General features: G+C 47.2%; 2 protein-coding genes across 2 annotated transcripts in view; both read right to left on the bottom strand.

Annotated features, from left to right (window-relative positions):
* The window catches only part of mrnip (MRN complex interacting protein), a 317,439-nt gene that overhangs the window by 4,273 nt on the left and 286,356 nt on the right, over positions 1-26,810 (bottom strand). The window lies entirely within an intron of this gene.
* LOC135250061 (TBC1 domain family member 9B) lies at positions 952-25,481 on the bottom strand. The gene is made up of 23 exons (XM_064325898.1): positions 25,342-25,481; positions 23,758-24,103; positions 21,507-21,617; positions 20,045-20,163; positions 17,246-17,474; positions 16,358-16,616; positions 15,585-15,792; positions 14,813-14,995; positions 13,993-14,148; positions 13,666-13,816; positions 11,916-12,130; positions 11,105-11,222; positions 10,280-10,565; positions 9,698-9,827; positions 9,194-9,292; positions 8,816-8,884; positions 8,100-8,340; positions 7,592-7,687; positions 6,585-6,620; positions 5,702-5,752; positions 5,208-5,273; positions 4,491-4,588; positions 952-4,152 (listed from the first exon to the last, which is right to left on the bottom strand). Exons 2-23 carry the CDS (start codon positions 23,873-23,875, stop codon positions 3,511-3,513), a joined length of 3,681 nt encoding a protein of 1,226 aa, XP_064181968.1. The 5' UTR covers positions 23,876-24,103; positions 25,342-25,481; the 3' UTR covers positions 952-3,510.

The following is a 26,810-nucleotide window of genomic DNA, read 5'->3' as shown; positions in this document are numbered from 1 at the left end:
ATCCCTTATGATCGCGCGCCACCTTGCGCATCGGAGAGGAAGTGAACATTTTCGACAAGCACAGGCAACAGAGTACGGCAGCGCGTACGGCAAGCCCTCGTATTATTTAGCGTGACCGCGACGAATGGTGATATCTGTTATAGATATTTTTAAAGATATTATGACGGGCCAAAATGTCTTTGATATCCTGAATTATCGTTGCTGCTAGTCAGATTATTATTTAAGAAATCTTGAATCATCATTCCGATTGATCGAATTGTAATTATGACTTGTCCAAATGCATATGTAAGTATGTAAAATGCAGATATAGAGAGGAAACTATTTAATGCCAGAAGGCCTTGTCATAAAGGCTTGCAAAAATCTGCAACCAAAAATTATTCAGCAAATGCAAAGCGGAACGAATCCAGTCGAAATTCAAGCTTTCTTTGTCAGATGTAAGTACATGCACACTGCTGTATGTGTAGCAGACTTGATCTGGGAATGAGTGAAGGTTCATTCAGTCAGGTTCTAGGCAACAGTGCATTTACAAATATGCCATTTCCAATTCATTAAAACCTTGAGTATTAAGAACACGCCTGTCTCATTTCATAAACCGACAGACTATTAAATCTGAGGGACTAGGTCTATGATGTAAAGCCTTGTAATGACAGCATCATTCACACTCGTGAAAAAAAAACCAGGAGAAAACATTTCAGCACACCAACCGATGATGCATTCAGGACGGTGCTACCGGTTTTCCTACTGCAAACAAAACAGGTACTTCCTGGTTCTGCTGTCAGTTAAGCAGTCCCACAAAGCCACTCTCTCTGATCAATCCATTTGAAAAAATAATGTTTAAATTTAAAAAAGTTCTCCCCCCCCCCATATAAAGCTGGTCTCTCTGATCAATTTCTTGTGGGAATCACTGCATGTTGAGGCCTACACAAACAATTAAAAACACACAACAACGCATTTATTCTGTATCTGTATTTATTACATAATATAGATTTAATACAGCAGATATCAAGGACAGTTAAAAATGGCATATTAGCACTGAACAAATATGTGTAAATAAATTATGACAGTCAGGTGGTCTGGAAAAATCACGTGCCTCAAATGTGGACATCGCACAGGAGCTAAGACAGGTCAGACTGAATGGAAGGCATTTCTGAATGACACCAATACGCTAGGCTTTGCAGTTTAAAACCAGAAGCTATTTCCCCCCCGTTAGTGTTTCACGTTAGCCTGCAGACGGAAATAATATAATTTAACATTAGTATTCTCACCACGGTCACAATGCTACGCTTGTTGAGCGGTGCTCTACGACGACGGACGTGATTTTAGTGCTGTTCGCACAGGGTCCCCGTTTAGCACGAGCGGAAAAAGCAAGGCGAGGAACGCCCACGCGAATATCGAGACACACAGATGGCGGACAGACGGCACAGACGCGCGGCGATGGGCGGGACCTTTTAATCGACAGTCACACGAAATTCACAGGGCGGGTAAAGTCCGGCTTCCAGTATTCTTCACTGTAGTCCCTAAACTATGTGTTGCTTCTAGAAGCCACCGGTCAACTACACTGAGGTTTCTAATGCTATTCTGTGCTTTATCTACGTTTTCCCCTCCAACGAGCAAACCTTGAATATAGGGTGAAAAAACAGGAAAACACTGTTGGGTAAAAAAAAAAAAAAAAAAAAAAGTGAAAGCTGTATTCTCTGACTTTATGCCTCTCAAAATATTAATATACTCAACGTGTGAAACAGTACTAAAATGGTTAAGTCCCCTGGCTCTGGGTTTGCCAGCCACCCAGCATGAGACTCATTTCACAGCGAAACAGGGTTTAGTGAACGAGGAGTCTAGACCACTGCGGGTCGCCCACTGTGTTCTGCAATATCCACCAAGTCAGCGCGAGACCTTTGAGAAACCCCAAACCCACGGACAGTGAATACGGCCCGTGTACATACAACACAGTTAAACACAGTAACAGACGTCCACTGGCCCTGGACGTGAACTTCAATCTGAATCTTAGCATCCTCCATATTGACCTGTATGTTTAAAAAAACAAAAACGAACAAAAAAAAAAAAAACATTCTGAATCATATCTGCGACTTCCCTTTAATCTCTAGATAGACTGGCACTAACAACTTGGAGAAATGGAAGCTAATTACAGTCAGGCTTTAAAGAATGTATATAATAAAATATGATGTTCAGGAAATTACAGCTTTAAACCTAAAAAATGACAGATATACTTGAACAAAATTGTATGTTTATGATACTGAAGATGGCTTTTGCCTATGTATACAAATGCTTCAGTCTACAGAATGCTTTGTCCACGGTTCAAACCTTTAACACATTAGCCTTATTTAAGAGAAACGGGCAGAGCAGACTGTAAAACAAAATTAACAACAATACGAAGGAAAAGTTAAGCCATTTAGCGACAAGCAAAAGGGATTTGCCTGGGTTTGTGAAGGTGAGCAGCGACATGCTGTGTGTGCGATTTAACTGACAGTCTAGTACAAGTGTGAATGATTCCAAAACTAAATAAGAGAAACACAGTCCATTCGTGAACACAGCTTGCCGAAACGTGAACCGCTTTGAACTGTCCGAACCGTGGGTGAACCACACAGGCCAGTCGCACACCACACCGAAACGGGTGCGCCACTCGCCAAAACCCCCGTACACCTGGGACCTCTCCTCTCACCCCGACAAGAGCGAGCGATGGATTCTGACCCGCGCCCCAATTCACAGAAACTCAGGGGAGGAAAAGTGGAGTAAACGGTTTTAAAAGAACGGAAAACCTGAAGAGGTAGTTTCAGACAGCTAGTTCTGAAAATGTAAAAACCAAAAAAAAAAACAGTACTGATAAGACTAGCGGGTTGCCAGATTGATCAGCCCATGTGCTGTCCTTACTCAACATGTTCAGCTTACCATTTCCGCTTCAGCGTGCTGCGTGAGTCCAAACCCACACGGTACACTAGAACAACCATCTGCTATTATTCTTTAAGGCTTAGATTCTTCACTCTGCTCTGGCCAGACAAGGCAGACACAACTCAGCTCATACAAAGAAGCACTAGAAGCGTAACTCCCCCCACCACCCACCCAACGCATCATATCCTTGGGTAATGGCCAATTATAGTGTTAGGAGCCACAGAGTGAACCAATAGAAAGGCATCTTTAAAGGGGGGCATGGGTGGTTGATATTCTCAGGGTTGAAATGACGTGGATCTGGAACTTGTGATGTATGGAGGGGAGGTCCCACACCGTTACATAAATATGCTGTGTTCATACATTAATGCTCTTTCTTAGGCTATTCGGGTAGATACATTTCCTATATATATACATTTATAGATCTTTCTTTCAGAAAATAAAAAAGAAGGAACACGAAGAGGGAAGATACAAAGAGAGTCTGGGGTCCTCAGGGTGCAGTGAGGGGGGATTATGAGAGGTGGCTCGGGTGCATGGTGGACCCCGAGTCTGACCTGGGGGGTCATCCCCAAAGATGGAGAGAGTTTGGGACGGCCGGTCCAGGGGTCAGCCGGACAGCAGGGAGACCTCGTGCTCGCTGGAGGTGCTGACCTGGCGCTCCACGGCCCGCTGGGCCTTGCAGGCGGCCATCTTGGAGCGGATGTCCTGCTTCTTCTCGAAGTAGTCCACCAGGGGGGGCTCCGTCAGCAGGGAGGCCAGGATCTGCTCGAAGGTGATGGACCAATCGACGTCCGGTACGCTGCAGCGCCGCTGGTCCCCGCAGCCAATCAGCACCGTGTCGTCGGCGATGTCCTCGCACTGCAGGGAGCCCGCGCTCACCATGGAGTAGGAGGAGACCGAGGTGTCGTCCTTCGCCTCCTCGTCCGAGGTGGGCAGGACGGGGGCCTCCAGCTGCGCCTCCTCCAGGGCCTTGCAGACCTGGGCCTGTCCTGGGCTTCCCTCCCCCATCGGGAGCTCTTTTTCGGGCTGGGGCGGCTCGGGGTGGCAGGCCGCAGCCATGGCGGTGGTGGTGGTGGCGGTGGCATGGTTGTCGGCCTTCTTGGCGCCGTTGTTGCTGAACCGCTTCCCCACCTCGCCGATTCGCAGTAGCAGGCTAGCGACGGTGGCGATAGCGTGGTACAGCTCCTGCTCCAACGGGTCCTCGCTGAACATGTTGTACAGGGTCTTACACAGCTCGATAAACTGCTCCTGTGGGCGAGGGGGGGGGGCGGGAGTCACACACAGGGAGTCAAACAGAGATCTTTCACATACACCGAATCAAACTCATAGTGGTCAGAGTACAATACAAAACCATTTACCCACGAGCCAACAGAACTCACAAACAGATCTCAGAGCATTACTGTGGCCCCCACTGTGGGTGCATAAGGGAAAGAAAAAATACCAATACCAGAACCTGAGCAGCACTGGAACTAGGTTGAGCCTTTCTGTTCAACACAGATGGTTCACATTCTAACCAGCACTATGGTCATATTGCGGTCCGGCTCCCTGGCCAGCCGTGCGGTCAGGTCCAGCACTCCTCTCTTTACCTGGTTCATCCTTGGCAGGTCTTTGATTGTCTCCTTCTTGGGTTCCTTCTCTTTGGCCCACATCCTCAAATAATACTTGTAGTCCTTCACTTTCTCTTCTGCGAAAGAGAAAAGTAACCCTGGTAAAACCCCATTCAGCTGTCACAGTGAGTTCCAGTGGAAAAGGATACAGGTTTATTTTAACTGGTTGCATCTCATGGATGCTGAATTTGAGAATTAGATATTGATATTAAATACGGCATATAGGTAGTTAACCAAGTATACCTTGAGAAAATAATCAATAAAAAATATCAAAGAAAAGAACATCCACCATAATTGTGAACTGTTCATCTCGCTAATATTCACCAAATTCATTCAACGCTCTGCTGATTTTTGTTGTTATTTTGGACTTAATTACTTACAACAGTAACTCACTTCACCTGGTTACATGGGTCTGAATTAGGTGGTTATTTTTTGGTGAAAACAAAAACCAGCAGAGCTTGCGTCTCTCCAGGTCCAGGGGTCCACGGTTAACCACTGAATTAAACAAATGTGTCCCCTCTGTGCCATTTCCTATGCCACCCAGCAGAGGGCAGCACAATTTAAACAGGTCAGGATTTAACTGACTCATAACTCAGGTCCAGTAATCAGAACCAGCTTCTCCCAGGTAGCAGCTACATTGGATCTAAAACTGCATTGGATCCCAGAATTCAGCCAATGGCAGCAGATGAGGTGTACCTTTCTTCTCCTCTGGGTTCCCATTCCCCAAGTCGTCTCCCAGCTCTGCTACCTTTACCTCCTCTCCTGTTCAGAGGGAGGAAGCCACATCAGTGCTAACAGCGGACCGCAATTCTTACACCTTCGGTGCTCACAGTGGACTACAAAACCCATACTGACACTATACCACACTGGACTACATTACTCTCGTCAATGTTGAAAAACGGACTACAATACCCAGGTACACAGCTATGCTTCCACATCATTTCCATGTAAACCTCTAATACACAGACTGAAAAGCAGATACCAAAGTGAGGCTCTGAGGTATAACAGGTTGGAAAGGGAGTGCAAGGTGAAGTTGCTCCACATACCAGGAGACAGGTGTGTGTGAGGGGTGGGGATTATGGGTATGGGGGTGTAAGAGAGCAGTGAGGTGTTAGGAAGCAGGCGGCAGTGAGAGAGAGGGGGAGACAAGGCATGACGAAACAGGACTACAGAGTCACAGAGAGACAAACCTGAGGCCACTTCCTGCAGCAGGAAGTCCACAGCAGACAGGAAGGGAGGATCTGGAGAGGTGGGAAAACAGAAGACACGGAGCCGAGGAAAAGAGAGAACAAGAGAGGGAAGAAGAAGAAAGAGGAGAAAACAGAGAAAGGCAGAGAGAAAGAGAACGAGAGAAAAGCAAACGAGACCATGAGATGAAGATACCACTCAGCTGAACATATACTCTGTTATTGATTAGTAGGACTGGGCGTTCCCATGCACAGGAAACATGCAGCGAGATGGTTTGTGGGAAGAAAATATGTTCAGCTGCTACAAGAACAACATTCGCTGAGAAAAGACTGCACTGAAACTAGCCCCAAAAGAAATAAGGTTCTTTATTTCTCTCAGAAGGAAATGTTGACCTAGTGGAATAGTATCGTCAGTGAAGAATGCTTGTCTGTTTGTCTGTGTGTGTGTGTATGTGTGTGCGTATGTGTGTAAGACACTGACCCATTATCAGCGAAAAATGTGCATGTATGTGCACATGTCTAAGACACTGACCCTGCAGAGTATCATTGTCATTAAAAATGTTGTGTGTGTGTGTCAGACACCAAGCCCCAACACAAAGTCCATTAAATCTCCACTGACCGTGGAGTACAGCTGTGTATGTGTAAGACACTGACCATGGGCAAAAATGTTGCCAGAAAAGAATGTCTGGCGTGTATGTGTGCGTGGGTGTGCGTGGGTGTGTGTGTGCACGTGTGCGCGCGTGTGTGTGTGTACATGTGACTAGGGGTACATGCTGGGGTAGACTGTGCAGTCGAGGTGCGACCCTGTGTGTGTCTGGCAGCATACATGTTGCAAGAGAACTGTGCGTTGTGTGTAGCGCAATTTTGTGTGTGGTAACACACTGACCCTGTGGGGTACTGTCATCAGTAAAGAACTGTGTGTGTGTGTGTGTGTGTGTGTGTGTGGTAACACACTGACTCTGTGGGGTACTGTCATCAGTAAAGAACTGTGTGTGTGTGTGTGTGTGTGTGTGTACACACTGACTGTGGTCTGTACAGTAAGAACTGTGTGTGTGTGTGTGTGTGTGTGTGTGGCAACACACTGACTCTGTGGGTTACTGTCATCAGTAAAGAACTTTTGTTGTTCGGGTGAGACTCAGCTCCTCTGGACACAAGAACTTGTTTGTGAGAAACATGAGAAGCTATCAGCAATGACCTAAGGGGGGGGAGAACCTCCCTATACATCCATCATAACTGCGTGTATCCACACATGACTACGAACCTCTCACACTCACATAATCAGCAATGACCACACATGACCTACAGAAACCTCCCACACATCCCAGAATACACTGCAGTGTACATTACATTACATTACACATCAATTGCAGCGTTTTATCCAACATGACCTACAAAATCCCTTTCAGATCGCACAATCTACACGGGTCAGTGTATCCACACACTGACCTACAGAAACCTCCCACACATCCCACAATACACTGCAGTGTATCCACACACTGACCTACAGAAACCTCCCACACATCCCAGAATGCACTGCAGTGTATCCACACACTGACCCACAGAAACCTCCCACACACCCCAGAATGCGCTGCTGTGTATCCACACACTGACCTACAGAAACTTCCCACGCATCCCAGAACACACCCCGGCCAGGCACACACTGGCCCCATCACGCTCACACTGTTTCCTGCACAGACATCTCTCTACACCTTCCCTGACGACAGAAAGGACATGACCGCTCATTCCAACGAGTGAAAAACAGGGGAGCTGTTGAGACTGAGGGGCGAACTGAACTCCATGACTGACACTGACATGAACACCGGTGTAAGGCACACTACCAACAGACTGGAGTACAGCTGAACGAATGAGTCAAACAAGTGAACACAGGCGAATTTCTGAGCGACAGCTGTTTCTCCTGGTTACCTGGAGGCAGGTGCATTTTGTAGAGCAGCTTCAGTTTCTCAGTCATGTCTCCATGGTACATCCCACCTGAGGACAGAGTACGGTATGATTTAATCACACGCAGCGCGGTCAGACTCCGACTGCTGCACAAACAGAGCTCAGGTCCCCCTGCTGTATTCTGTAATCATTTTAACCATCAGAACTAGGGCTTATTAACAGCCTACCTGAAAATACACGCTTGGTCATTCTTAGTAATTCCTTTTGGTATTTCCAAAAGTGAATTCCTTTCTACTTAGCTTGTACACCCGTGGTGATGCTATAGCTCAGTAAATAAGATGCCATTTCCCTAACAAAGTTAATATGCCGAAACCATCACATCATCCACTCTCAGAAACGGTTGAATGTGGATATTTTCTGAATGCAGTCCTCAGGTTATAATAACACTTCTCCATCGCTTGCTTTAGGTTTAGCGTAGGTTAGCAGCAGGTCCTGCTCTCACTCAGTCCGGTGACAAACTCCTTGAAGTTGATGAGGCCGTCCTTGTTGTGGTCGAGCAGGCGGAAGAGGCGGGCGGACAGGGCGGGCGTGTGCATGCCGCAGGCCCAGGGCGCCAGGGCGGCGAACAGCTGGATGAACTGGCCCATGTCGATGCGGTACTGCTCCAGGTACGGCAGGCTGGGGTCGTGGCGCTCCGCCGCGCTGGAGCTGGCGCCCCAGTAGCAGCTCATGATGTGCTTCGCCTGCAAACACACACGGGCACGCACGAGCACACACACACAAGCACACATGCACGCACAGACACACACACAAGCACACATTCAGGCACAGACACACACGAGCACGCAAGCACACACACGAGCACACATGCACGCACGGACACAGACACACACACACGACCACGCATGCATGCAAGCACACACACGCACACATGCACATACACGCAGACACACGCACACACGCGCGAGCACACGTTAAGTCAGAGGAAAAGCAGAGTGGCAAAAAGTAGTGTTGGACCTCCTGTTTAAATTAAGTCAGCTGATAAGACCACATTACACAGACCCTGATATCAGACCTAGCAAACAACTTCCTCCAAATATGAGAAGTGGCCCCAGGATTAGGTTTAGAGAGGTAATCCCCCTCGTGTTTGTAATTAAATGGCTTTCCCCTGCCGAGCAGATTCAAACCCCCACAGAGAGAGCAGAAGCAGCCTCTCACCTTAAAGAGAACATACAGCTCCTCCAACTCCTCGATGGTGAAGGCAGAGTCTGTCATGATAGCCCTGACCTGAAAGGACACATCTCCATGTCAGGACACAATCACCAATGTCAGGAATCACACCTCAATGTCAGGACACAATCACCAATGTCACGGTTCACACATCAATATCAGGATGCAATCAACGATGTCAAGATTTACACCTCAGTGTCAGGATTCACACGTCAATATCAGGATTTACAAATTAGCGTCAGGACACGTACTCCAATGTAAGGACTGCTGCTATAATGACAGAGCATTGCAACACGAAAATTCAGGCTGCTACAAATACTCTACCACAGCACACGTCGAAGCTTCGAAGCCAGCTGTGCTACTCACCACACTCCTTTTGGCAGTGTCCTCCAGCGACTGTATGACCTTTAACCTCTGCTTGAACCGCATCTGCTCGATGACGTCCGCTCGCAGACTGCCGAACTTCTGCAGGGGAACAGGATAAAGGGGCGGTCATGTGACCTCTTATCAAGCGCGTCTGTGACACGGTTACTCAGCTGTAACGGTTCGGCTGCTCAAAGGCATTAAACTGGAGGAGATGTGAAAGGAGCAGGAGTGGGCATGTGCAGTGGGGCAGACACACAACTGTGAGTGCCAGCATGGGTTAGTGTTAGGGATCAGCAGAGTAGCGCAAGAGTAATGCTAACAGACTAGGAAACGTTGAAAAATTCATCACTAGTGGAGCAATAAAGGGGGAGGAAGAAAAAGTACTAAGTCTACGTTTTAAAGTGAAATACCAGAGAACCTATGAGTACGAGAGCCACAGGGGAGTAATCATACAGAAAATGATCCAATTAAGGGCAAAGGAGCCCTAGCGGCGTGACCTCTGACCTCATAAGAAGCTTTGATTAGCTCGAACACGTCGATCTCGGGCGGCGGCTCGTCCCCGCTGGTCAGCAGGGCGTGGAGGTGGGGGATGGGCGGGGACGCAGTCTGCTTGTTCACAACGTTGTCCAGGTACCTGACAGCAAGGACAGGCGAATTATCAGAGCGGAGACAGGTGAATATACCTGAGAGAGGGCAGGTAAATATACCTGAGAGGTAGGACAAGTGGCTATGCCTGAGAGAGGGGACAGGTGAATATGTGTGAGAGAGGACAGGTAAATATACCTGACGCAGGACAAGACACTATGCCTGAGAGTGGGGACAGGTGAATATATTTGAGAGATCAAATAATTATACCCGTAGGTTTAGGACACGTAAATATACGCGAGAAATGACAGGTAAATATGCCTGTTGATTAGGACAGATGAATATATTCGAAAGAGGACTGGTAAATATACCTGTGGATTAGGACAGATGAATATATGTGGAGAGGACAGATAAATATCTGAAAGACAGGCCAGGTAAATACATCTGAAAGAGGGAAATGCAGATATCCAGATATACCCCAGCCTCCACAGCGCCCCCTACCTGCCCAGGATGGTCATGGCCTCGCCCTCGTCGTGGCAGGCCAGCAGCTGGTCCATGTTGGCGTGCAGCACGGCCAGGGACACCTGGAAGATGAGCTTGATGCCCTCGTAGAAGAAGCAGTCCACCACCAGGACGGCGCTGTCGAAGGGCATGACGCTGAGGAAGAGGGTGAGGAACCAGGACAGCGAGATGGTGGAGATGACGCCCAGCTCCTGCATGTGCTCGTACAGCAGCGGGAGACACTCCCGCGTCAGCTCCTCGAACACGCCCTGGTCCACCAGCGCGCCTGTGACATCACACACGCCGCGGGCCTCTTAACCACACGCCAAAGGAACAGCTGTGTGTGTTATAACAGTGATCAGCTGATCAGTGTGTAGTGGTACCTCAGGGTGTATCTGTAGTTAACTGTGGCAATACCTCAGTGTGCAGCTATAGTCAGTGGTAGTGTTATGTCAGTGTGTATCTGTTGTCGGCTGCTGAAGTAGTACTTCAGTGTGTACCTGTGGTCAGTTGTAGTGGTAGCACAGTATGTAGCTGTAGTCAGTTGTAGCAGTATGCCAGTGTGTAGCTGTAGCGAGCTGTTGTAGCTCTACGTCAGCGTGTAGCTGCAGAGAGTTGTTGTAGCTCTACATCAGCGTGTAGCTGCAGGGAGTCGTAGCTCTATTTCAGCATGTAGCTGCAGGGAGTTGTCGTAGCGGTATGTCAACACGTAGTTGCAGGGATTTGTTATAGCTGCAGATCGGTGCGTAGCTCTAGGGAGTTGTCCTAGCCGCAGATCAGTGTTCATCCGTAGTTAAGAGCAGCAGCAGCAGCACAGAGACTCACCCACCACCCTGGTGTTGTAGTAGTCCGGCAGCATCCGCTCACACAGAGCCACCAGCAGCCAGAAGGCCTGCTCCTCCGTGCAGTACAGCAGCAGCACCGAGGTGACGATGTTCATCGCCTGAGGACACACACACAGGAAGCTGCAGGACTGCTACACTCAGACACAAATACACATTTACACATGACACTCGCTCACATATCATACACACCGTCAACATATAAACTATCAAACACACACACGGGAAGCTGCAGGACTACTACACGCAGACACAAATACACATTTACACATGATACACACACTCACTTACATATCATACACACCGTCAACATATAAACTATCAAACACACACACAGGAAGCTGCAGGACTACTACACTCAGACACAAATATACATTCACACATGACACTCGCTCACATATCATACACACAGTCAACATATAAACTATCAAACACACACACACTCACTCACATTTACATAGCATATACTGATAACACACCATCATGTATAGTATGTATAGACACAAACAAAAGACACAATCACACAAAATCACGTTTACATATACACACAGTAAACATACAAACTAAACTAACACACACAACTGCATAGACACAAACATAGACCTGCTCACCCTCGTTCGCAAACACACACACACACATGCACAGTACACGGACTCATCCGGAAATGCAAAGGTATGTGGGTACGTAAAGGTATTGCAGGCGACTCTTTAGAGCTTTAAGGGCCGGCTGTATATTCCAGCTGGGGCAGAGGGCACTGCCCTCAGGCGGCAGGCCGTGGCGAGCAGGGCGCTGACCTGGCAGTACCCGATGCCCGGGTTGCGGTAGGCGTAGGCGGTGAGGACCCGACGGAGCGCGGCGATGCCCATCTCGTTCTGGAAGGCGTGGTGCTCGGGCATGGAGCGGTGGAGGTCGCGCTCGATCTCCTCCGTGGCCAGCGAGCAGTGTCCCATCGCCTGCTCCACCAGCTCGCCGTAGTACCCGGGGTGGGTCGCCATCTCGTTCTCCGCACCTGGGGGGGGGGGGAGGACGGGCGAAGGAGGCGGAGTCATGCCTCGGCAGGGCTACGCCTCCTTTACAACCAGGAAGCGTCGTTCCAGCGTTTAAAAACAGCTGCATTACCGCGATACAAATGTCAGGGTTCCACACTAGCATTTTTTCCAAGGAGCACATTGAGCACATTAATGAAAAAATCAGGAGCACACTAATGCATCTCAATTAATAAATGTGATACTAAAATTAATCTTCCCATTAGCACACATCAAATTTCAGGAGCAAACACTCCTAAAACGGGAGCACTGAAAATGATTTTCCAGGGCCTAGAAAAAGAATTTCCAGCCCAATAGGCAGTGAAAACCCACCAAAAAAATAGCCCATAGCTCCCCATTCTCCATGGCATTTGCAAAATAATAGTCCCCAAAAACCGTGACCTGCAGTAATTAATTTTCTACCCGCGACTAAGAAAAATAGCCTGTGGCGTGAAAACTGCAGACCTGGCAACCCTGGCACTCAACGAGCCTTTAGTCTGCCCTGAGGCCATTTCTGGTTTCATTTCAGAAGAGGAAGTACGGCTGGAACACGGCCCTGCAGAAACAGTCTGTTCACGGCCAGATAAACAGGTCAGCCGCAAGGTTAAGTACCCATGTGGCCCTCCAGGACAGGCATCGAGCAGAGTTTAGGACTTTGCACTTTAACATAAATGGTTTATTTAATTACGTCTGAACCCGTGAATCATACATTTCCCGAGGAGCACGTTGATAAAATAAAAGTAAAAGCACTTCCTTGTTGGGCTGAAATAACGCTGATATTGCGGTTTCCTCAGCTGACAAGAGTCATGTGACTCAGAAGCCTATAAGAAAGCAGAAATGATCGGAATCGAGCTCATGGCAGACCACCGCTTAGGGCAAACAGTCATCTGACTTGCCATGCTAGTGCTGTTTTCTGCAAGAATGCTCTTCCTCTTTAGTCAGGAGGTAGAGACAAAAGCAGCAAAACAGAAACATTTCCTGACGAGGTTTCTACAGACCACCACATTTCTTGTGTCTACACCATCGCACAACTTGCCTCAAGCAAATCTCGAAACATTCAAAATATTCTGCACCGCAATCCTTTGTTTTCCAGATTTAGATTTGTTTACCCTGTACGCTTAGTGGACTACTGGATGAGAACAGTAGCTACAGCTCCCCCTGTAGGTAGGAGGGAAGTGGCACAATATATATTTCACTTGCTCATTCGAAATGCTGCTATGAAGTTATTTTTATAATCTTTTCTTGTAATTATGTGATGTTTTCTCATTATGAGACAACATCACAATTACAAGAAACTTTTTATTTTTATGAAATAATTATCTTGTTGATATGGGAAAAGGACAAGTTACAAGTCAGAATAACAGCCATAGCTCCCTCTACAGGCTGAGGGGTGTATTAGCTGAGAAGAGCGGCCAATGCTCCCAACACAGGTTCTCTGGGATGCCATTGAGCAGGCTTAGGGGCGTATTACCTGAGAAGCGCACCCATAGCGCCCTCTACATGCCGAGGGGTGCATTACCTGAGAAGAGGAGCCATAGCTCCCCACGCAGGTTCTCTGGAATGCCATTGAGCACCAGTTCCCGGGTCTTGGAGGTGCGGTACATGCAGACGCCGCGTCCAAACTCAAAGAAGTGGATGTTCCACGACTCCTCCTTCATCTTCTCCTTCGTCTGAGTAAAAACAAAAAAAGAAAGCAAAACGGGATGACTGAAACGCAGCGACGTTAATATCAGGAGGACATTGTTGTGGCTGGTGAATAAGCTCCAGTCAGAAAGCCCAGAACAGCGATCTCGCGCGCGGTGCTCAGGGGTGAGGGTAAGAGAGGGGGCTGGGGTGGGACACTCACAGCTTTGGGCCCCAGGTCCTCGGGCGCGCCCTTGCGAAAGATGCTCAGCAGGCCCTGGGTGGCGGTGGGCAGGCTGGACTGGTACTGCCTGCTGGGGGGGCTCTCCCCTGGGGCCGGGGAGGTCGACAGGAAGGGCGAGGTGGGGCTCGGAGACTCCTGAACACAGGTAAAGAGCAACCACAGCCATTAAGCTCCACTGAGAACAGGGATCACGGCATGGCACAGCACAGCACAGCACAGCACAGCACAGCACAACGTAATGATGAGAACAGGCCATTCAGCCCAACAATGAGTGCCATTTTCCAATCACGAAAGGGTACCAAGTGCTCCCTGTTTAACCACATAGTATCCAGCACCACATCAAGCCTGGCCTTGAAAACCCCCAGAGTTTCTGCCTCCGTCACATGACCTGGTAAGCCATTCCACACCGCGACGTCTCTCCGTGCGAAGACCTACGCTCTGTGTCAAGTCATGCGCTTCACAGGATCCGTGAGGGGAACAGATTGTGATGTCATTTATCTTTGGCACTGGGCCCTGATCTACATCCTGTTGTGGCTCAGCAGCCCACAATGCACTGGGAGATCACCAGAGGCCAGGCGCCCTAAAAAGGTTGCCAGATTAACCAATTCCAATAGATAGTTAAAATTGAACAAAAAAAAAAAAACAGAAAATCTGAAAGGCTAAAGCTGAGAAAACCAGGGGGTATACAAAGAAAAAGGGAGAGGCAAATTAAGACTTCTGGTGAAAGACACTCATTGGCTGGTCTGCTGACTGGAGGGAGGGCTCATTGGTTGACTGACAGGCTAAGGTGACCACTCACAGGCAGCTCCTTGCCGTCGCTCCACAGTCTGTCGGGCGTACGCTGCAGGAAGTCGGAGATGCGCTGCACCAGGAAGTCCCGGTCCTTCAGGTTGGCGAACAGGAAGGTCATCTTGTTCTTCGTGCTGATGGACAGCGGACTGGGCAGAACACTGCTGCTGTCCGCCTTCTCCACAATGGACACCTGGGACAGATGGACGGACAAACAGAGTGAGACAACGGAGAGAGAGGTGGGAGAGCAAGAGCACACTCAAACACATGCACACGCACAAACTGAGTCAAACACAAGCACAAACACACTCAAACACATACAGGCACACACACAAACTGAGTCAAACACAAGCACAAACACACTCAAACATATACAGGCACACACACAAACTGAGTCAAACACAAGCACAAACACACTCAAACACATACAGGCACACACACACTTAAAGTATGGGAATACATATGCAAGCATGTGGTGTGTGTGTGTTAGAATGAGTCAGAGCGAGAGCAAGAGAGAGCATCCGTGTATGCACATGTGGGTTCTCAGTTCTCTCAAGCACACACAGCTTATTATCAATGTGTATCTGCTGCGTGTGTGTGTGTGTGTGTGTGTGTGTGTGTGTGAGAGAAGGCAATAGAAGTGTATGCGTGTGTGGTTTCTCACCTCTCACACACATACAAGTGAGCGCACACTGCTTGCATTTATGTGATGGAGTGCGTGGGCTTGTGTGTGCGTGCACAAGGGTGTGTATGTGTGTGTGTGTGTGTGTGGGCGTTCTCACCTCTCTCAGAGGGATGATTAGGTGACACAGGTCTTCCTCTCTGCTGGCGAAGCAGATGTAATTGTTGGACACAAACATCTGGCCGACCACGTGCATCTTGGCGAAGGGCGTCCAGAGCGTGCAGTCCGTGTGCCCGTCCAGCCGCTCGTCCTGGGTCAGCCGGAACATGGCGCGGTACCGCTCGTTCTTCGCCCGGGCGTCAAAGTCCCTGAAAAGCCAACCGGCAAGCGAGACGTTCAGCGCGTGGAGTACCACTGAACACACTGCGCCAGCAGGGCTCAGAGCACATAATGACCACAGCTTACACTACACAGGTAGGACCGAGGCACAGTGCTCACTCACTGAGAAACAGCACTGACAGTATTTACACGCTGAGAGACAGCACTGACACAGACAAGGCACTGTCAGACTGAACAGAGCTAAACACAGAATGGGACAGCACTGACACACTGACAGTCAGAAAGAGACAGCACTGACACACACAGACAGGACAAGACAGCATTGATACATTCGGACAACACTGACACACTTTGACACAGCAGTGAACTCGGGGTATTACCATCCCAAAGAAGATAAGGGTGCTATAATGTGAAGCCCTGCCACCCCAACAGGGGAGCTTTTAAAAGAGCGTCACTACAACACAAGTTAACAGGTTAAAGCTTTGAAACTCTGCTGAAAGCAGACTGTGTGCCGTGACCGAGCTGAGCCTGGGGAGGGGGCCCAGAGGGAGGGGGCGGGACTTTACGGCTCTGCGGCGGGCGGGGCCAAGGTACCTCTTGAGGGCGGAGACGTTCTTGAGGGTCTTGCAGGGCTTGGGCAGGGAGCGGTCGGCGGCGAAGCCCTCGTTGTCCAGCAGCTGCCGCATGGCGATGTTGGCCAGCTGCTCCATCAGCTTGAAGGTGTCGTTGATGTTGAGGAACATGGAGAAGAAGTGCTCCGTGTCCCGCGTGCTCACCCGAATGCTCTCCGGGAAGAGCAGCGTGGCGTTCTTCTCCAGCAGGGTCACGTCCGTCCACTGCACCACCAGCGTCACTGAGGGGGGGGGGGGGGGGACGGGTAGGGGAGAGAGAGGAGGAGAGAGGAGGGTGGAGGAGGGGTGAGTAGAAAGAGGTGCGAAGGGTGGGGGGAGAGGAGGGGAGAGGGAGGGAGAGAGAGGGGGTAGAGGAGAGAGGAGGGAGAGGAGAGAGAGAGGGGTGAGGGAGAAGAGGAGAGGGAGGGAGAGAGGGAGGGGAGAGGAGAGAGAGAGGAGGGAGGGAGAGGAGGGAGAGGGGTAAAGGAGGAGAGAGAGAGGAGGGAGAGGGGGGGAGTGGAAGAGTGCGAGAGGAGGAGAAGGGGGGAAGGAAGTGTGAGTAAGAAAGAATGCGAGAGAGGGGGGAGAGAGAGACAGAGAGACAGAAAAGGAGAAGGAGAGACATAGGGATTGAGGGAGGAGATAGAGAGACAATTCTTGTTACAATATTCTTACTGTTGATTTACATCTTATTCAAATGCTCGCTCTGGCAATAGTGTACCTATAAGTGATCAAGTTGAACAGCATATTTGAATGGGAATTTGAGAGAGAGACTGTCTGAGTCTGAGCACAGCTGAATACATCAGAGAGAGGCTGGCTGAGACTAGCAGGACCAGAAGTGTCAGTCTCTAACCCCCGCACCCCCGCTCACCTTCCTTGCCCAGCAGGAAGGAGTAGAAGCAGAGGTGATTGACGCTCAGGTAGACCCAGCCCTGGCGGGGGACCCGCCCCTTCCAGTAGCTGCAGGAGTAGTAGTTGACCAGCTTCTCCTCGTCCGGCATGCCGAACAGCTTCCGCATCTTCAGCTCCGCCTCGCGGAACTTCCCAGAATCCTCGTCTTCTGCCTGCAGCTTGCTCTTGTTCTCTTCTGCTATGATCCCCTGGGAGGGAGGGGTGGGGGAGAGAGAGAGTGGGGGTGGAAAGGAGAAGAAAGAGAGCAGGAGCGGGGGAGGGAGGAGAGAAAGAAAGAGAGCAGCAGTAGAAGTCGGAGATGAAGGGACAGAAAGAGAGAGGGAGAGCGAGTGGGAGAAGGAGGGTGGGAATGTGAGAGAGAGAGAGAGAGAGCGAGACAGACAGAGAGAGAGACTGGCTGAGACTGAGCAAGACAAACAGACACTCCAGGCATCTCATTAACTACAGCTCCAGATGCAATAAACTACATGTAGAGCTCCACTCACTACCATGCTCCATTTTACATACCCGTCAATGGGGGAACTAAAAACACATTACTGTATAAAATGTACGCTAGCAAGCTGAAATACAGTGAGCTAGCAATTTACACTGTAAAAACAATTAAAGGTTTAAAAGCATAAAAATACAGCAACAATTATAACACAACAACTATGCATCTAATAACGACATGAACAACATATTAGATAACAGCATTTCATTATCAATGTTATTTAAGCTGTCTTTAAAGTTCTGAGTGATGTCTGATGCCGTATGATCTTATTTTGAATTTGCAGGCCACTGTCTTACGCAAAAATATTCTTTCATAAAGAGGAGTTGTCAAGGTCATTCATAATGTCTGCAGAAATAGAAATCTCACGAACGCAAGCTGTGAAGATGTGGCCGTTGCTATGGGAATATGATATATTAAATTGTTTCCGCAAACTTTTGTGAAGAACCGTCTGATATTAAACTTAAGATATTTTAATGACATTTTTTTTCTGGAACATTCTCAGGCTTTGTCCAGACTGTGCCCACAGTCTTAATGTGAACAGGCCCAGAGTCAGTCAACCATTAATCTGTTGTCTCTCTAAAGCCTTAAAATGGAAGATATTAAAGCAGTGAATCACATGAGTGGACTCTGGACTCGAAAGGCCTCTGATTGAAATCAAAAGCATAACAGTCTCAACAAAATTAAACCGGTCATTTTGTCCAAGATCCCCACTGTCTGTCAACAAAGACTTTCATTACGGGTCTATATATTTTAAATCAGTATCCCATCAAATCCCTTGCCAAAATTTGCTGCTCCTCCACCTGTTTTTTCAGGTCTAGTAGAGACATTTCTGTTATACTTTATGTTCAAATTACTGATTTACTGCACAGATGCTGTATAGCAGGATGTTGAGATCACTGTCCTCACACATGGTTTATGGAAGAAGCCAGTTTAAACAGTGTATTAATAATGTATACTAAAAACAGCATAGTTTACGTACTCTATATAGCTTGTTGAAATAGCAACCTACTCGGTAACTTGAGGAGATATCTCTAGAGAGTTCTGTTTACCCTGAAAGCTCTTCGGGAATCAATTCAATAACTGAACTATTTTTTTAATTCTTTCATAATCAAACACCTATTTTCCCTATTACACGTGCAAAAAAGCTAGGCCTATTTGTTTTATTGTTCAGAGACGCAAAACAGGGAAGTTAATTTGAAATGTGCGCCACACTTGAGGTTTCCCAAAAGGAGACTGGCTGTTGTATTAGAAACAGATAAAGGCCTACTACAGTTTTTCTTGTGTGAACTAAGCAAGTTGACTCAGACAATGTTATTCAGACAACACTAAGCAAAATCATTAAGAGTTTATATCTTGGACATGATGTGAGTCTATTGCAGGCCACATATTCCTATAGCTTGACTTTTATGCCAAGACTGAAGCAGAGAAGCACCTTTTAGATGTCTTTGCTATGAATTGACTGGGAATTGAACCTATAACCTTCTGGGTAATGGCACGCACTAACAGAACAAGACTATTGATTCAGTGGGGTACCAACTGTGAAATGCCCTTTAAATCTTAATGAATAAAGGCACCAGATAACCAAATGAATAAGACATTCGCTGTAAATATTCAACACAGCTACGTGGAACAACACCTGGGAAGCCTGACCTGTGACTTGGGGAGAAAAGCAAATCCATGCGAGAGGCCATTATTGTACAGACGGAGGACCACGCTAAGCAAGGCACCGCACGCACACTTCAGTGCAGAACTACATTCCCACTTTAGTTAGGGAGCACACGCTCCCTGTAGCTAAGCAACACATGCCCCCTGTAGCTAAGGACCAAATGCCCCCTGTAGCTAAGGATCACATCCCCCCTGTAGCTAGGGACCACATGCCCCCTGTAGCTAAGGACCACATTCCCCTTGTAACTAAGGACCACACACCCCCTGTAGCTAGGGACCACATGCCCCCTGTAGCTAAGGACCACATTCCCCCTGTAGCTAAGCACCACATGCCCCCTGTAGCTAAGCACCACATGCCCCCTGTAGCTAAGGACCAAATGCCCCCTGTAGCTAAGGATCACATCCCCCCTGTAGCTAGGGACCACATGCCCCCTGTAGCTAAGGACCACATTCCCCTTGTAACTAAGGACCACACACCCCCTGTAGCTAGGGACCACATGCCCCTTGTAACTAAGGACCACATTCCCCTTGTAACTAAGGACCACACACCCCCCTGTAGCTAGGCACCACATGCCCCCTGTAGCTAAGCACCACATCGCCTACCTGGATTTTCCCCCGTACAAAGGTGGTGATATCCTCCTCATTGTCAAAGATGGAGAGGGTCTGGAGCAGGTTGGCCTCCAGCCATTCCCAGTGTACTGTGATCTCCTTACGGGAGGAGCCTAGGAGAGGAAACTTTTTTGAGCCACTTGCATCCACTCAATACCTTGATCAAGCCCTATTAAGTTGCTAAATTACCACCGGCTCCGATACGAATCATTCAAAAAGCATCTCCAATGGAGAGCAGGTATTTTAAATGACATCATAGCGCACCGTAGCTCCACCCATTATACCAGTTATGAAGGTTTACTCACTTTACCCAGACAGTTCTTGAAGTAACAGTTTACTTTCTGGGGTTTTCTGATGTAATTTCAGTTTAGTGTATGTTTCTGATTGTTCCAGGCAGGTCTTATGTGGATTGAAGGATATTTGTTTCTGATGAGCTGTCTGCTAATGATAGACAGCTTTTAAGATCTGATTGTTGGAGACAAAGTTTGTTAGACATTAATTGGAGCACTGATTATTAGCAATGAGTTCTTTAATCAGCCAATGATTAGAAACCACAGCCTCTCTCACTCTCTGACTCACTTCTTCCACCACCTATGCACTCCCTGACACATTCATTGGCTCACTGAGAAAGCAACTCCCACGGTAATGAGGTTAAATTATGTTCAGAAAAACTAAAGGTCTTTCAAATTTGGCCTGTCCAGCTCTCATTCATTTGACATTACAGCAGCACATAACGAATAATCAACTATCAAAGGGCCAAAAGCAGCTCTTCAAAGTTCCTATAAAATTTGGCACCCTTCCCTACCCTTACCCTAATCACGGTCCAAGACTTCACAGGTTTTAATCATGTCATGGATGATACTCCCTTGTGTTATTTTTAAAGTCCACAAGCGCCTCTATGCGTTAGGGAAGGGTGTGTTCTTTTGTGTGTGCGTGTGTGTGTGTGTGTGTGGGTGTGCATGGGTGTACAAGCTGAGAAAAAAAAAAAAAACATGAAGATGACCAATTGCAGAAAGCCGACTGCACGAAGGTTCATTAATATTAATTTCCACTTCCCGTGTGTTTAATATTCCCTCCCACGACTGCACCCACAGAGACAAAAGGTGTCATTGAACATTGGCTCTCTTCTTTCAGCTGTGTCTCACCAACAGGCTGAACAGGTGTCTGATGCTTCCATTGATAAAGAGCTTCCAGCATATCATTGTGATTTACTGATCACTTAACCGTCTGTGTGATAAAAATGAAAAATAGAAATTCACGCACTATAAATATGACGCTCCAATGACTTTCAGGTCAGCGAGACGGTAGCCTAGTGACAAATTATTTCCTAGCGTTGCCACCACCGTATTTACTGCTCTACGTTCACATCCGCTCTTATAATGGACCCGGTTCGTCAGTCTGTTCTGGCACAGTTCCTGACGCGGCGACCTTTGACCTTTACGCTGCCCGTACTGACCGCAGGCGATGCTCCAGTAGATCTGCGATTCCCCCGTCTGGTGCAGAATCCGGTAAGGGGCGACCCTGGCGCTGGAGTCCAAGACCACGTCCAGGGTCCCAACCAGCAAGCCTGAAAAAAAGAAAAACCACACACACACAGCAAGAGCTCACTTATCACACACAGATCTGAACCACCACAGGAAGATGCACCTCTAACGCACACGCATGTCCACCCACAGGAAGACACGGCCTAGCTCGCACACAGACCAAAAAAACACCCACATCCAGATGCACCTCTCACACAAAGGCCTGGGAACACACATCAAGGGCATACTTCTCACACAGAGTAGAATGCTCACAGCAAGAGTCTATTTCTCACACACAGCTGCCACTCCAAACACTCGGGGAAGTTGTACTACTAGCCTATACTGTCCCATTACTATGCATGTTGAATGCACATCATTTAGGCTACACTGAGAGAGAAAACCCCATACACAAGTAGCAAGGACAGCGTGGCAGAGGTTAGGATACTAAACTTGCCAAAAGAAGGGTATGGTTTTGGAAGTTCAGTGAGGCTGCTTCCTTGCACCCCTGAGCAAGGTTCTTAACCTGCACTGCTTCAGTAAAGCTACAGCTGAATCAATACGTGGCCTATTATTGTGCAAAATCAGGCTACTGTCAATATTGTGCAAGTAACTCTGGACGAGTGCATCTGCTAGATAAAGAGTATAAAAGTAATATGTGCTCCGTGGAAAATAACCATAAACAGGAAAGCTGCACTTTCTCACCTCAACCCCAGTAATCTGAGGGACCACACTGAACTCCGCAGCAACCACCCACTGACTGAGTCCGTCACAAATAGCAATGTTCACCCCCAAATAGCCGGGGAGGAAGCAGACCGCACACTGGTTTTCTGCGCGATGTTATCTTTTGCCCACCGACCAAACAAAACTGCACAAACGGTTAGCGTGTTTCGTCTTACTCACAAATTATCAATTAATTTCACACCCTGGGCTCTAAAGTGATTGAAAAGCAGACTAGGGTACCTGAAACATACCCGTGCAAAGCACACACACGCAAACACAAAGCTTTCAGCATGAAGTGCCAAACACTTGTATGACACACCGCTCTGACAAGTTTCACGTGACTAGTTAATGTCCAGCCCGAGAATGTCATGTAAACAGCCACCTATAGATGCTCAGCGCTAGGCCCTATATGAAATGTAATACATACCTTTTTAATACGGGACATGACAAATTAAAGACCGATGTCGTTTGAGAAGACATGACAACTTCCACAAAAAGCCCCCGAAACTAACACGTTGAAAACATTTGATGACATCATAGCATCTCGGCGACTGAAAAATAAAATAAGCCAAAGAGGATCTTTTGAGGTGGTGTAATATTTAGATCCGTGAAGACCGACGCTTTGGATGAAATTTGATTAATTACAGCAGCTCTGGAGTCGATAATTCTGTTTGGGGAGGAACGGGGAGAAAATGGGTCCATTGTTTTGGTCATGTGGTCAGGGCGACAGTGTAATTCTGAATTTGAACGTTAAGCAGCCGTTGTTCTCCGAGAAGGAAAAGGGTGGGCTTGTTTATTTACATGTAACGTTACAGGCAATGTTACAATACACATGTAATATTGCCTATACCATTTTCCCCTCGAAACAATAAACAGCTTACCCACGTAAGCTAAACGTGTAACTTACAATCTTGAGATCACAACAGCACAGAGAGCAATATAAAACCTGCGCATCTCAACGCCTTTCGTAGCCGTAGCTATCCAGTGCGTACAAAACGTTTATTTGTGTTTCTGTCTTAAGAGGTACAGATCTATACAACTTCAATATACAGATCACATGAAAAAATGCCATGAATCGAGGAGCAACGCTAACAAACATTTTCTTGTGTTAGGCTAATGCTGGGGTAGCTAACGTAAATGGCAAAAAAATAACATTTATGTTATGTCCAATAATGAAACTATGCTTGTGTTGAATAATTCTTAGTTTCAAGGTGTATTACAGTTAACATCGGTCATCTACTGAACCACAAACAAGTTAGCTTGAGATGGCTTCTTGTTGTTGTTGTTCAGCAAAAAATTCTAGCCAACTTAGCTATTGACAACATACAGGAGCCAGTAAAACGCACTCTGATGATTGTGATTTACTTGGCAAAAGGTGTTTCCACCATGCACAAATATTTAACTTCAGTGCTAGGTCCGAAACGTAATAAGTTGATAATTAAAAATTCATTTTTGATGACATACCAGTGATGCCCCCTCCTTTCCCGTGTCCCTTTCTTCTCTGAAGAATGAAGAAGGGGTTCGCCCTTTCGCTCACCCAAAGAGCGTTTGCAAGCAACACCTCCTCCGGAGTTATCCACATCTGTGCGTTTTAAATACTCTCGTCTCACGCTGAAAACGGTCCTTTCGTGTTTCTGATTAATTTTCGCGTGTCACTGGTGCGTTTAGCAGACGCTATGCCTGCTGTTTTGGGTTCACTCCATGGGCCGTCTGCTGCGCCGTAGCTGCTTCTGCTGCTGCTGCAATGGTCCTTCCTCCTCTGACGTAACCACGCCCACCATTCGTCACTCTGCTACGGCAAGCAGTCGCACTGACCAAAAAAGTCGAACGTAAATAGGTGAAATACACATCACAGGTATGAAGTTATTTAGTTATGTACTATTGTGCGCTGTATACTACCAACAAGAGAATGCAGTCATGCATAGCCTGTCGTAGCCCAGGAAAACAATACAGCCGATGGTACAAATACAAATAAAAACAGGACTATGTTGTGTTTAAAATGAGCCTGATTTAATACATAATATTTTTGCGTTAGACTACAACCCAAGCGATACAATGATCTGATTCACATTTTAGGTCAATATTCATGAACCTCCTTTTGTGTGAGTTCCGCTTGCTAAGAGGTGATCACCAGTTAGTCACCAATCCCTTCCTATTCCATTGTGTTCTTTAACGTGTTTTCAACTTTTCAAAGCACAACAGATCAGGCAGGCTTACTGTTTAGTGTGACGTTTATGCACAGGCTACCATTCTGTGCACATAATTGAAGTATATAGGCCTAATCTAAAAAAAAAAAAATACATTCCTGCAACTCTGTTATTAAGTAGCTTTTCATTACTAAATAATTACTAAGATTTCAAATGAATAAATGTGATTATACATATTTATTTATTAAATTTCGTATTCCCATCGCCAACTGTTTTTAGATAGGCCAAATGACCGTTAGGTCTACTAAATCAGTGGTAACCCTGTTCCTGGAGATCTACCATCCTTGTAAGTTTTCATCTCAACCCTTATTTGGCACACCTGGCTCTACTAATTAACAGCTGAACAAGTTCTCTAGCTGTTGAATTAAGTGTGCTTTGTTAGGGTTGGAATGAAAAGCAAAATGATCTTGATTTTTGAGCATGTCTTTTTAACATAATCGATTCGCCGTGTTTCTTTTGCAAGCTGAAACTCGGGCAGCTGAGAAGGGAATGAGAGGTCTGGACAGTGATAGTGAGGCATGTCAGAACATGTCTCCACCAAGCCGAAATTCCACCGTTTCATACGTTGGTTATGCGATGTTATTAGACGTGGAGTAGTATTAGTTGTGTTTATGTTTCGTTAAAGAGATTACAGAATTTGTGCTTTTTTTTTTTTTAGCAACAGGCAACTGTTCCCTGTTTTACATTCTTTTCACCGCCCCACTTTTTCTTGTAAATGTATGTTACATTCTAATACAGTTTGATGTACAGAATAATAGAATCACCTTAGTTTTCGTTGCTTTGATTTGAGTATCGAACATTCTAGAAACAAGAGGGGGAAAACATCTCGTGTTCAATTCACCTGTGACAGGCAGCCAGGAATCATGTTCTTGTGAAGCATGTTGCCCTGATGTCTTCCGGAGTCATGAAAGCTTCCTGTAGCGTGGACTTGTACAGCTGTGCAGGCCTGGCCAGGGTCTCAGGTGAGATGCAGCACCTTCTTCCATAGCCCTGCTACTTCACCGGTATCTCTCACCCTGTCAAGAGTCAGCAGGCGCTGTACCTTGCTCCTCCTCTTAGCCATGGACCCCTGCAGGTAGAATGGATCTGCTCTCCTGTCCGTGCATAGTGCAGGCCTTGCAGCGGTTGCCAACTGTAAGCCCAGCCAGGGGAGTTTGGGAGGCCGAGCAGGTATGAGCAGTCTACCCCCCAGCACTCCTCTCTCTCACTATGCCACCTGTTCACCTCTCCTTCCTTACACCTCTCCGTCTATCCCCCTTTCCTTCTTTAAAAACTCCCTAAACCCTTCCACAGCTGTCATCACCTCCTGCCCCTGCCCCCCTCCATACCCACTTTTTATTGCCATAGTTTAACACCCTCAAACCATTCTACACAGTGATCAGCTGTGCCTTGCCAAACAGAAATATACAGTATTACAGCACTGGGCTTATTTGTGTAGCACTGCCATGGCTGGCTCACCTTACACGCTCATCTCAATAAGCCATTTTGTAAATGGAGCAGAAAGAGGTACTCCGGATGTTCTTGCTTCTCTTTCTCTCAGGAAGGTTGTTAAGCCTTAGTTGTGACACTTCAAGGACCCTCTAAACGTCTCCCTGCTGTATAAAATGGCCAGATTCATATCAGGTTTTAATGGAGCGGCAGGAAAACAATCTCATTCACGACCGCGCACGCGTCTAATTTCTGACATCCGCAGGAAAAAGGGGTGGCGTTTTCGGGAGAGGCAGCTGCAGATTGCTCACATTAATTATGTACCGATTTTCAATAATGCATCAATTCGCTTACCCACCACAGAAACCTGGTACCGTGGCAACAGAGGTAATCACTCGTTCAAAGTCACTCGAGCTGTATGCATCAGTACAGATATGCAGGGCCTTTTCCATCCTCACACAAATTCAAGCAGTTTATCAGGCGTAGAACACGACACTGTGCTGTGGGTGGCATTTAGAAACAAGTATCCTTCATTTTACAAGGGGCCACATCATGGCACAGTGAAGACACTGCACAATACTTAACTGTTTCCTCCAGGAGAGAACCATGGGAGGAAACTGAACTGAGGCAGAGATAATTCACATTTTGGGAAATACCCAGTAGAGGCACTGACCTTCCTCTCAGGGTATTTTGGGACCCTGATACACTATCACATATACGGTACAGTAGGTGTTATTATGAAATGATGGGAAAGACACAATGAGCTGTCCTCCAACCCCCCCCCCCCCCCAACCAGTGGTAAATTCTCAAAACATTATAAAAAGTCCAAGTTGAAACGTCCCCTGGCACACAGGTAATTTCCTTTGGAAGCCAAAAGTTTAT

This window comes from Anguilla rostrata, chromosome 3 (assembly GCF_018555375.3).
Source record: "Anguilla rostrata isolate EN2019 chromosome 3, ASM1855537v3, whole genome shotgun sequence".
Taxonomy (NCBI): domain Eukaryota; kingdom Metazoa; phylum Chordata; class Actinopteri; order Anguilliformes; family Anguillidae; genus Anguilla; species Anguilla rostrata.
This window is presented reverse-complemented; position numbering and strand designations above follow the sequence as displayed.

What these genes read in the sequence shown, in the direction of transcription:
- LOC135250061 (XM_064325898.1), bottom strand. Translation starts at nt 23,875, where the DNA reads ATGTGGATAACTCCGGAGGAGGTGTTGCTTGCAAACGCTCTTTGGGTG. An exon ending in GAAAGGAGGGGGCATCACTG is followed by an intron (nt 21,618 to 23,757) that starts GTATGTCATCAA and finishes TCTTTTTTTCAG; the next exon opens with GCTTGCTGGTTGGGACCCTG. An exon ending in GCGACGGCAAGGAGCTGCCT is followed by an intron (nt 14,149 to 14,812) that starts GTGAGTGGTCAC and finishes ACCTGTGTTCAG; the next exon opens with GAGTCTCCGAGCCCCACCTC.